The sequence below is a fragment of the Triturus cristatus genome, chromosome 9 (genome assembly GCF_964204655.1).
Source record: "Triturus cristatus chromosome 9, aTriCri1.1, whole genome shotgun sequence".
Lineage (NCBI taxonomy): Eukaryota > Metazoa > Chordata > Amphibia > Caudata > Salamandridae > Triturus > Triturus cristatus.
In genome coordinates, this window is record NC_140592.1 from 314,325,065 (window position 1) to 314,337,064 (window position 12,000).

At 48.2% G+C, this 12,000-nt stretch overlaps 1 protein-coding gene across 4 annotated transcripts in view; it reads left to right on the forward strand.

Annotated features, from left to right (window-relative positions):
* LOC146797824 (galectin-4-like) overlaps positions 1-12,000 on the forward strand; it is a 190,031-nt gene that overhangs the window by 37,269 nt on the left and 140,762 nt on the right. For all 4 annotated transcript variants that reach the window (XM_085625016.1, XM_085625017.1, XM_085625015.1 and 1 more), the window contains exon 2: positions 109-197. In XM_085625016.1, coding sequence (XP_085481142.1) covers positions 154-197 — 44 coding nt within the window. In that variant the 5' untranslated portion in view covers positions 109-153. The remainder of the gene's footprint in view (positions 1-108; positions 198-12,000) is intronic.

The following is a 12,000-nucleotide window of genomic DNA, read 5'->3' on the forward strand; positions in this document are numbered from 1 at the left end:
CTGCCCAGCCAACACTTGCGGCTCTCTTACCTGTATTCTTCCGCGGATAGGCGGAGGCGGGGAGGCAGAGAGCTCCTATCAGTAACTCTTGTATCTGTTTCCTTACAGCCTATTCCTTTCTGCAGTAGGCTCAATGGCGGACTTCGTGTGGGGATGTGCGTGTATGTCCAAGGGAAGGTTCCTCATCATGCTGAGAGGTAAGTGCACTATGACAGCTCCTTTTGTCTGCACTGAATAACAGGAGGTGATCCAAACTGCATTGATTGAAAGCAATGCCATTCCAAGGAGCTATTGACTGGTCCCAACTGAATAGCAACAGAAGACATTTGCTATTTTAATGTACATACCTCTTGTAAAGTGCTCTGATACTCTCTGGTCTGATATGCATTAGGTACAACTGAATAAATGGGACGACACAAGAACTATTTGTACCTCATTGTGTTTCTGTAGAGAAATGGTAAGCTGAAATTTTCCCGAACACAAACTATGAGTAATGTTACAGATCAATGCAAATATTGTCTGCAAGACATGCTATGTTCCTCCACCTATTATTCTGCATGAAGAATCACCATGATCACTTTGCCAGGAGATAATCAGATGATAATGACAAACTGATAGGATTGTAGGTAGGTGCCCACCTGCCTCTTAGATCAGGGACCTAGAGATGAGAGGTTAAGGTACCAGAAGGTGGTCTAAAGTATTTTGCTGGACCCCAACAAGAAAAGGCTTTACCCCAATAAAATGTCGTGTGGATCAAGGGCAAAACCATAGAACATTTTGCGTGGATTTTAAAAGCGCTAATAAAACTGTAGAGATTCACATTATTTTACCACTTTATCTCGGTGTCTATTTGTTTTCTATGCCAAAGTTTTGCCTATGTGAGATCTATGAGCTTTATCAAAGTTTTTTAGACATCTTGAACAGCAGCGGGGGCTGCTGTGCAACATGGCTAAAGAAAAGAAAGTGCTATGACGTGGCCAGCGTTCATCGTGTCATAGAGCTATTTTTAATAAAATGTTTTACTTTCAGCCATGTTGCACAGGGTCCCGTATGCGAGAGCTGTTTGGCTTTGTTAATGTTTCTGTGGCAGGTGGGAGGGTTAAACATGGCAGGAGGAACAGGGGTGGACAGGACACCAGGAGGAGGGTGGGAGGAGACAAAAGACAATTGACAGCAGGGGTAAAGTGGGAAGGGCATCAGGACAGCGGGAGGAGAGAGGAACTGGTGAGCAACACAAGGGAGGGGCGAGGGTGGAGGTGGGTGCAAGACCAAAGACAGTGGGAGGAGGAAGAAAGCAAGCAACAGTGGGAGGAGGGTAGAAGGGAGCAAGCAAAACAACAGACAGCGAGGAAGGAGGTGGACTGCAAACCCATGTACTCTTAGAGTTCAACTGCAAAGTTAAAAAAAAAAGGGCCAGCAGAAGCACGCGACCAGTGGAAGGATACTGGCAGCAGACAGGACGCTGCAGTTGGCCCATGCTTCACAGCAGGGGCAAACACTTGAAGCCGAAGAGGAAGCAGGAGGTACTGGCCAATGAGAAGCAAGGCAATTAGAGGGACATCAAAGTTAACCAATGTTAAGTAATGGGCTGGTTATAAGCTCCTTTGAAGCATTTTGTTTACAAGAGCTTCTGCATGTGACAGCGCATGTGCTGTCTCAGGCACAACCTAAAACCTGTACCACCATCTCAGCCAACTGGGGTGCTGTTATGAGTAATGACATTATAGGGTGGTTTGTTCACTGGCTTCAATTCATATGACAGAAATAACAGTGCAAGATAAAGTGGTCCAGTGCTGGCAACTTTGAAGAATCAAACCTTTATGTAAATCTAAAGGAATGTCATTAATTGCTTTTTGGAAAATAGATTTCATTATCTTTAAGGAAGGAAAAACAAAATTTCTCGTTAAAATTTCCATGACAATGACAATGGGTAATGTCAGTGCCCACAGAAGATTGTCCTTACTTTCAACCCCAAGCCAATGTGATCACTTTCCTGTTGGAAATATAGTAAAATTGGATTGTTTCAATGCTAATTCCTCGCGGGCCTGACAGTCTGTTTACTCTGTCACCCAGTCTGTTGATTGGTAATTCTGAAGTACTAGCACAGTACACAAAAGGAATTGTCCTCTAAAAATCACATTTATAATAACTGTGTTGTGCTCCTTAGGATAGTAAAACTTGATATCGCTATTTGCCAATCGTAACCTACAGAAACATACCACCCTGCTCTTGCGTACCATGATAAACATAAGTCTTTATCAGTTCCTCCTAAAAACATAACTACCGTGCCACTCAAATAATTTATTGATCTTGTCCTCGCAAATTTTAAACAAGGCTGTAACTTTCTTCTCTGAAGGTAGTCTATTCCAGATCCTTTTGGCATACCCACAGATTTTAAATTAATAAATCCTCAATTTTTGCATGTTCACTATCCCCATTTTTACATGTGCATCTTGGGAGGCTACTGAAAGCCTGAGTCAAAGAAAAGGACACTCTTCTGAACACATCAGCATGTTATGACACATTGGGGCATATTCTCAAGGATTTATCGCCGAGTTATTGACACTTTATCGCAGCCAAAGTGGCAATAAATGTATCGCCCTATTCACAAGCTGGTGCTAACAGTCGATATCACAATTTTTCCTGTGATAGCAGCCGCAAACAACATTGCCACAGATGACACCGGCAACTAACGCTAATGAGATGCAGAGTAGGCGTTCCCGTGCAAAAAGCTGCGACAACACCACTTCGCAACATTCTCAACGACCAGCCAGATCGGCGATAAGATCACAAACATGTGATAAGGTGCGTTAGCAGCAGGGATTTAACACCTGCTCCTACTTGGTGTTAAGTTGGACGACAACCTGCACCATAAAAGGGAGCCCAGCCCAGAGCCACACCTGAAGAACAACAGATGCCATGGAGCTACTCATCATGCAGCTTAGAGCCCCAAGAAGGCCACAACACCCACCGCCACCACACCCAGGCCCCACCCCCCACCCCCGGACTACCACAGAGGCAGCGCAGACAAAGACAGTGGACTGTCGGAAAACTCACCAGCCTCACAGACCTAACATCAGAGGATGTCATTGCCCACTACAGACTCAAAAGGATAACCATCCTCCACATCTTGACCATCTTTGCCCACAGGCTGACGGTACCAACACAGCGGACAGCCAACATCCCTCCACAGACAAAGCTGCTGGCTGTGCTGCATCTGTTGGCCTCTGGTACCTTTCAACCAACAACCGCCAGAGTCGGAGGAGTCTCACAGCCAGCCCTATCAAAGTTCATCACAACTGTCTTGGATGCCATCATCAGCTTGGTACCCCAACACCTTCACTTCCCCCACACTGCGCAGGAACAGCTGGAGACCAAGCAAGACTTCTATGCCATAGCTGGCTTCCTGCACATGGTGGGGGCAATTGACTGCACAGATGTCCTACTTGTGCCCCCTGCCAACACTGTACACAATTACCGCAACAGAAAGCACACGCATTCCATCAATGTGCAGGCAATAGTGGACCACCGGGGACTCTTCACCAACGTCGTCGCCAACTACCCAGGCAGTGTGCATGATTCCTACATCTTCCGACAGTCCATCACCAACCAGCACTTCCAGGATGGCACCTACGGAAATGCACTGCTCGTTGGTAAGTACCAAATGAACACACCACACACCTCAACTCCACAATCATGCAACTCACAAACCTGGGAATGCACACGTTATAAACTCACATACAACATGCCAAACAACATGCCCACCTACCAGATACAACAGCACAACTTACTGTGGTAACCTGGGCTAGCCATGTACACAAACCATCAATGGCATGGCACCTCAGCCACACAATAGCAGAATGTGGGGAGAGGTGGGAACCAGGCATGTGCAAAGGAGGCAATTGACCCATGAATGAGAATGAACACAATGCCATGGGTGGCGTGGATGTGCTAGCCAGACTGCAGTATGCGGCCCACAGACATATCCATGTCGACATACTCTGCTGGTGTTTGGAGTGTAGTGGACAGTGGACGCAACCATGTCACCTCAGCCAGTGGGGAAGATGGCGGAAATGTAGCTTGTTACGTCCCCCCTGTAAGCGTGAGCGGAGTGGGCTGGCCTGGCATACGCTAGGCTAGCGTAGGGGTGCGAATAAAAAGCACGTAGCTCTCTGTGTGGTTCTCTTCGGAATGGCCAACGTGTCTGCCAGGGCGGCGCCTCTCACCCCACCACGAGGCAGACGCCGTGAGCGGTGTTGCTTGCGATCCTGTGCGCCTGCTGCACCCCGGGCCACTGGTCCCCAGATCCTTCTTGGCAGCCCAGTGTGCACCCAGGCCTCACTGCTCACCTGCCGACATCGACGTGTGTCAAAGAGGGCCCACCATGTGCCAGTGCAAGCTCCAAGCCCGAGGCCCGCGACCTTGGCAGCCTCCTCAGACCATCGCTGGCCGCCGCGCCACAAGTCCCCAGCACTCCTTATTCATTGACGTACACCACCGCTGCTTCAGGCCTACACTGCGGTCTAGGAGGTCACACATTTGGAACTGAGTCTTGATATCATGATGGCCGAGTTCATATGTTAATGGCAGAATTTATATCACTATACTCCCTTCGATGTGGTGCCACCAACTCTGTGCATAGCATTCCAACGGCACTTGTCTGTGGTCCCTTGCTGACTACTGCCTTCGGGCCTACACTGCGGTCAAGTAGGTCACACATTTTGAACTGAGTCTTGATTTATTTATGCCAGAGTTTATTTCATTGTACAGGCCTCATCGCAGACTGTATCCCCTTTCAGCTCTGGTGCCACTAACTCTGTGTCCAGAAATTCATGGACACTCACTGATTGAACTCTGGTGGCGTCTGAGTCTATGGCCTGGGGGTTGTCTTCATCATCATGTAGCTGATACTGACTTGGTGTTAAGAATGAGTCTGTAGCATTCATCTCCTTCATATTGCCTGTGTCTGCTTGGTTCTGTCATCTGCATCTTGCCCTGGAAGAACACCTTCCACTGTCCCCTGAAACACTCCGCGACATTCACCTTGGACTTCGACGAGGACCCGCCCAGCTCTCGTGGCCCTACCTCAGTGCACCGCAAGTCACCATCCTGTGGCGGTGGGCCTGCGCCGGCCGCAGTGCATCTGGGGACACTAACTCTGTGCAGCTCAAGTCATGGACCCTTGCTGTTTGAACTTTGAACTTCTGAATGTCTGATCACTGTTGTAGCTGTTGCCTGCACCAACCACTCCCTGAGGGCTGGCTTACACTCACCCCACACCCATCCAGCACAGGCGTCACTGGACATGTAACCCTGACAATAGAAGGGGTTGGGCGCACGTGCCCGTAGCTAGATCCACAAACTATCTAAGTGTGTCCGTGTGGTCATTATGTATGCATTTGGGCCCTGGACCCTACCACATTACATTGTGCTGTGTACAGCGGACGCAACCATGTCACCTCAGGCAGTGGGGAAGCCCTGGGACATGTAGCTGTGTCGTACCCCCTGTAAGCGTAAGTGGAGTGGACTGGCGTACGCAGTCCAGCATAGGAATGTGGTTAACCAACCCGGGGCCCTGGGCGTGGTTAAGTTTTGGCCTTGCCAAGGAAGTAACTAATGTGTGTGTCTCTGTTGGAGTGTAGGCGCCACCAGTCCCGCAATGGCCAATGTGGCAATGTAGCATGCCCCCGGAGTGCGGGCTCGGCCGAAGGGGTAGATGAAGGAGCGCAAGCCCGCTCGGGGTCCGGGATCATGCATGCCAACTGTTGTGTGTGTCGCTATTACCGCGGCATAAGCCAAAGGCCTACCCTCAACCGTATCGCGAGTTCAGCCAGCCATGATCTCTACATCTGTGTCCGCCCTATCCTTACTATAGGCCTATACACACGTGGCCGCCCACCTTCAACGCACAACATCACAGTGTCTTTGTCAGGCTTGTGGACATGCGCAGACAGGCATGACATGGTGTGCCGTAGGAGCGCAAGTGATGCAACCGCGCTGTGCACACTGGTAAATAGGCTCGGGGGGAGGGAGGAGCAGCAGTGAGGCTACGTAATACACATTGATGCGGCTCATTTGCTACAACCAGTACATGTCAAACAGGAATCACTAACTCACACATTCCACATGCCAATGAACCAGTGAGCCTGCCAACACATCATGCAGAACCAATTATTGACTCATGTCTCTCTGCACTGTCACAGGTGATCAAGAATATGCACTCTGCCCTTGGATGATGACACCCCTCCGAGCCCCGAACACACAGGCCCAGAGGCAGTACAATGCGGCCCACAAATGCACCAGGGGCATTGTGGAACGCACATTTGGCGTGTTGAAGTCACGTTTCAGGTGCCTGGACATCACGGTGGAAGGCTCCTGTAGAGCCCAGACATTGTGTGCAAGATGATTGTTGCATGTTGTGTGTTGCACAACATATGTGTACGCATCAAAGCTCCACGGATACACGTGTCAGATGCACCTGATGATGATGAGGAAGATGAGGCAGGTGGACCACACCCCACTGCAGCTGCAGCAGGAATAGCCTGTAGGAACACCATCATTGACAATTTATTCACATGTGCAGGTCACATTGTCACAGTCCTTAGCAAACATGGGACATTACAAGATGACCACAGGCACAGCATGTGCAAATAAATGCATTACAACACACATTCCCTGAGTGCATGTCACTCCTCTGGACAAGCAGAATACTCTGACAAGTGTAATTGCAACATGTAGTGCTGACAATCTCATACTTTGAAAATAGATGGTGGGTGTGTCACCTCTGTACAGAGTGGCTGTTTAGGGTGTCACGTATTCGAAATGCCATTTCTGTTTGTCAAAGTTAGTACGGAATCCCACTCATCAGCGTTTCACATGTGTTCCAAATCATTACATATAGGCTGCCATTTGTGAAATACAATTAACAACAGGAGTTCTTTTGGGGTCAAATATGTACCACCATGATGCAGGGATGCACCCTGTGGCTCAAGTCGCACAACATGAGCAACATGGACGTAAGGGGGAATCACTGCCCCTACATTCGTCCATGCTTTCATACTTGATTTATCATAGACATGACACATCTGTGTGTATTATTAAGTATTATTCACGTTCAGTGTAGTGTTGAATCTGTCTTAGTACTGGACCATGCAGACAACACTTTACAGTGTTGCCCCGTGGAGGGCCAGCCAGTGTCCTTTAGGGACTGGCAAGTTACTCAGAAGGGGAAGAGTCCAGTCCGCAGGCTGATTGCTGTGTCATTGTTAAGCAAACAAAATATGGTAGTCCATGTCGAGGTGCAGGGTTAGTGTCGCAGAGTGCATCGGGGGACGATGGAAGGTGTTATTCTAGGGCATGATGCAGAGGGCAGAACCAAGCAGAAACAAGCCATATGGCGGAGATGAGTGCTACTGCTCCCTTCTTACCACTGAGGCAGATTCATCCTCATCGTCGTTGTCTGACGTTTCATGTGCTTCACATGTGGGTGGTGGTGTTTGGTCTGCAGCACTGTGTGACACTGACACATCTGGGGTGGGAGATGTGGATGTTGAAGTAGCAGAAGCATTCATCTGCGCAATGTCTATTGGCATCACTCCCATAATGAAGATCTGCAGGGCATGGAAGATCCCATCAACAGATTTCTCGTGTACAGCCGTGGTAGCCATTTTTTGTGCCTGCATCCGCTCCATGTTCTCCATGACCCTCCTTATGTTTCCCAAGTCACGGATGACATCACTGTAGCCACTCTGACTAGACAGTTGTTGTCTCCGAGTCATGACTCCAGCAACGCCAGCCATGGATTGTTGGACGGCATGGTGCGGACTGTGGGTGTCCGTTAGGGAGTGTAAGTGGTCCATGATAGGACTTGGAACACCCACGTATGGCATCTAGTTTGGCTGCCATGAGGTCGAACCCCACCAGCACCTGTTCAGCCAGCTCCTTGTGGCGGTCCAACACACGGCGTTGGAACGTCAGGTGTTCGTCGGTGAGGTGCTGGGACCCAGACGTGGTTGTAGGTGCTTCCTGCTGTGTGGTCTGTGCAGGGGGTGGGCTCAGCTCGATGGTGCTGGGCTGCCCTGCTACTGGAGGTGGGGTGCAGCGGTTGTCCATGAACCGTTGGAGTTTGTTGTAGTCGTTGTCCTGTGGGTCATCGCCATCATTTCTGACGTGATGTAGGGTCTTCTCTGCAGGAGGTGTTGATTGTCCCTCTGCAATGTAGAGGGGAGATGCAGTTTCACAGTGTGTTCCATGTATGTTTATGCATTGGCGAGGTTTACGTACAGACTGCATGGCAATGTACATTGTGACCGTTTGTGAGGAGATGCCTATTTGATGCGGGACAGTGGACATTTGTACTACATCACGGATGTGAGGTTGTACTTGAACATTGTCCTCTCACAATTTTTTTAATCTGCTTTTCTGGTGCATTTTCCCGCATGACGCGTGGGAATTGCAGGCCCATCGCTGGTTATCGCTGATTTTTCTATCGTGGTTTGGGACATCGCCGCTTTTTTTGCGTTCGTGTTTCGCATTTTTTAGGCATCGTGTTAATCCTAATGCGGTCATTTGACTCGTTATCGTGAGACTATAGCACGGTACCGCCGTGTTGAGAATACAACGTTGACACAGCGTTATTTTCCCGCGATAGACTGCGATGTGAAAGGTTGCATTAAGCTAATTTTGCGATAATTACCACACGTTCTTGTGAATATCCCCCATTGAATTATAGACAAACATAAGAAACCTACATAAGATTTTTATAAATGCTGCAAAATGCGTTTGGTTGTTATTATACCACACTAGTGTTGAAAGTACCCGGAGCAGTGACGTTCAGCTCCTCGTTTTCTCATTCTGACTCACCTGGCAAAGTTAACACACAAAATGAGTCCTCTAACGCGCGCTGTTCATGATTATATCTGTTTGTCACCAAGAGAAGTGCTAGACTCTGCTGGGTTATAGGAAGACACTGAAGGTGGCACTCCTTTCAAATGGGGCACTATGTCACGAGGCAATGACAACTGTGGCTACAGGCCTTTACGTTTACCTGCATCCCAGCAGGCAGACTTCTATATCGGCTCTCCCTTTGTAAATCCTTATAGTGTGGCATGATATGGCCTCTGATCCACCCTTGTTACATGTGATGTGTATGAGTAGAGTTCGGATACATGCAAGGGCCCTGACATTGTAGGGTGCTCCTTAGGCTTTCGTAGTAGTCAGAGCTGCTGTCTTTCCCTTCCTTGCATATCCTCCTGCAGAGTTCTTCTTCCTTCTCCCATTATTAAAGGAGAATCCACTGTAAAGACAAGTAGATGTGTCTGGAAGGAAATCACCTCTACTCGAAAGGAGCATGAAAATTCTTCTATGGTCACTTCCCCTGGTCCAAGAAAGTTTTTGGTGGGCAGCAGGTGGCCTCATAAAAATAATACCTGAACAAAGACTGCAGCCAATGCATGGCCAAAGCCACTCAGCTTGTCCACAGAGAGTGGTAGCTTTCTACAGCGCCATTTCCTGCTCCAGAAGCCCAGAGCAGCAGCGACGGCTCTGCTGCTAAGGCGGAGGAGCGTCATCCCACTGCTTCAATTGCAAGCTCAATGCAAAAAATTAAATGATAATAACGTTCCAGAACGTTATTAACAATTAATTTTTGTTTTAAGCTTGCAGTTGAAGACAGTTTAGATTAGGGCGGGGCCAGGCTCCCGTGAGGACGAGGGAGGCATAGTGGTGGCTGCACCTTAAGTGCACATGACGGTTTGACCGGCCATCTCGGGCCGGCCAAACCGACTTGCACACTTTGCATGTGCTCCACAGTCTGTATTGTATAGCCTGGGTGGAGAACATGCACAGCCTCCTAGTCCCTCTCTGAGCACTGAACTATGGCGCTCAGACCAATCAGCTGTAAGGCAGCATCAAGATTAACTAGGGGATTCTGGTAGGCTGTGTGTTTCCTGCTGCGCAGAAGAGGACGGAGGAGAAGCCACGGCCGGCGGTATTCAGGTAAGCGCTTTTTTTTTTATATTCCTCACACCACTCCTGCCCCCGCACCTCACCAATCCTGTTCAGTAGCAGCCCCTACTGCAAAGCAGGGACATCCTAGTACTCAAAACAGTAATGAGAGACAAAACATGTGCAGTTAGGAAAATTTGGAAAAACTCCAGCTACTTCCAGTGTTTAACAACTTCACACTTGTAACAATATCTTATACGCCTTACTCTTAATATCTCATAAGTCTTACTCTTAACATGGGATATTGTACCTTCAACTGAGACATAAGTGTTCAGTTGATATGTGTGACCTGCACACAGGCTTTACTGCATACGGCAGGGATCCCTATGATTTTGATCCTAGTGAGATAGATAAAGTGAAAGCCATTTAAAAAGATATTAGTAAAATCTGTTATTTATGGCAACCTGAAACAAAAGGAATATCACAAATGTCACAGAAATTACAAATTAGTATTATTACTGTGCACCAAATAAATAAAAAAGCATCATTGGTTTTCAAAGGCGGTTATTGTTTTACAGGTTTCATGTGATAAAGGGCCATAACGACCGGGTCATGTGCAGCTGTGCTTAATTTGTAAAAGAATGGGTACTGGTGCCCAAAGCTCTGCTCAGAAGTCCTGGGTCTGTGAAATAAAATGTCTGTGCAATCAATATCAAGGCTGTGTAGTCTGTTATGCACCTCGGGCCCTGTTAATCCGCTGCCAGACACTCCCTGGTCCTATATCTCACTCATGCAGGTCCCTGCTTTCTTTCTGTATGAGGAGTTTTTTCTGTCTTTCTCTTTCTCTGTCTTTCCACTTTGTTTGTTTTTCCCTCTCTGGCTCGTGGTAAATCCCTAATGTAGAAAAAGAAGTGCTGGTCTCTGAAAACAATTGCCAGGGGCAACCACCAGCTCAAAGTGAGCACTGGGGTAAAGGGCTGGTGACCCAACTGTGGAGCTTATTGCGTCACTTTTGCGCCGCCGATGCGTCACTTTTTGGGACGCACCAGCAAGGTAAAAAATGCGCCATGGTGCGTCATATTTACAAATTGACGCATCTAGGTAGATGCGTCATTTTGTAAACCACTGTGTGACATTATACCTGCGCCAGGTAAAATGTGTGCAGGGTGGGCATTCTGACGCAAGTAAGCCTCGTAGAAGTAACGCAGTGAAATCTATGAGATTTCACTGCATCACTTCTAGGACACAAATGCGTCAATATCTTATGCCTGCCTCACAGCAGGTGTAAGACTGACGTAGGCACATTTGAAATGAGACTTGCCCATGTGAAATGACCCATTGATAGAGTTGTGTCACTTACGTGACACACTCCAGCAGTGCGTAATTTTTGCGCCCGACAGATACGTCAGAAATACTGACGTATCTATAACTCCATGCAACATGATGCGTCATACCTTAAATATGATGCATCCAGCATGCCGCAAGGAGGGAGCAATGAAAATTGACGAATCGCTGTTTTCACGCAGCGATGCGTCACTTTTCATAAATGAGACCCTCTATTTTTTTCCTTTTAGTCTTGTTGGTGGATTTGCTTTCACGTCGCCCGCATCTCCCCCTATGTTGAGAGGTACAAGCTGACATTTGGCGGTTACTCATCGCCTCACTGCTTTCCAGAACGACTTTGCAAGCACATTCCACCACTCAGCTATCATCAGACCAATCCGGGAATGCGGCCACAGCTGCCATCTTAGAAATTGGCTGGTTGACGCTTCATTCATCCTGCCTTGAGCATCACCACGGAGGCTTCATTCCTCCTTTGCTGACCCCGGAGATTGCTGCAATTACAGGAATTGGTTTCTCCCCATTTCCCAGACGCCTCACTCAGATTTGCTCAGCCCTCCGGCACTGACTGATTTCCGACCCACGTCCATACCTGACCATGCCACAGAATTTGCTTCAATAGGCTCCTTCTGACTGCCATAACACTGCACTTCGTAGCAGGCTTCCATCACGCTGTGGAATTAATTGACTTGGTTTCCATGTGGCTACTGGACG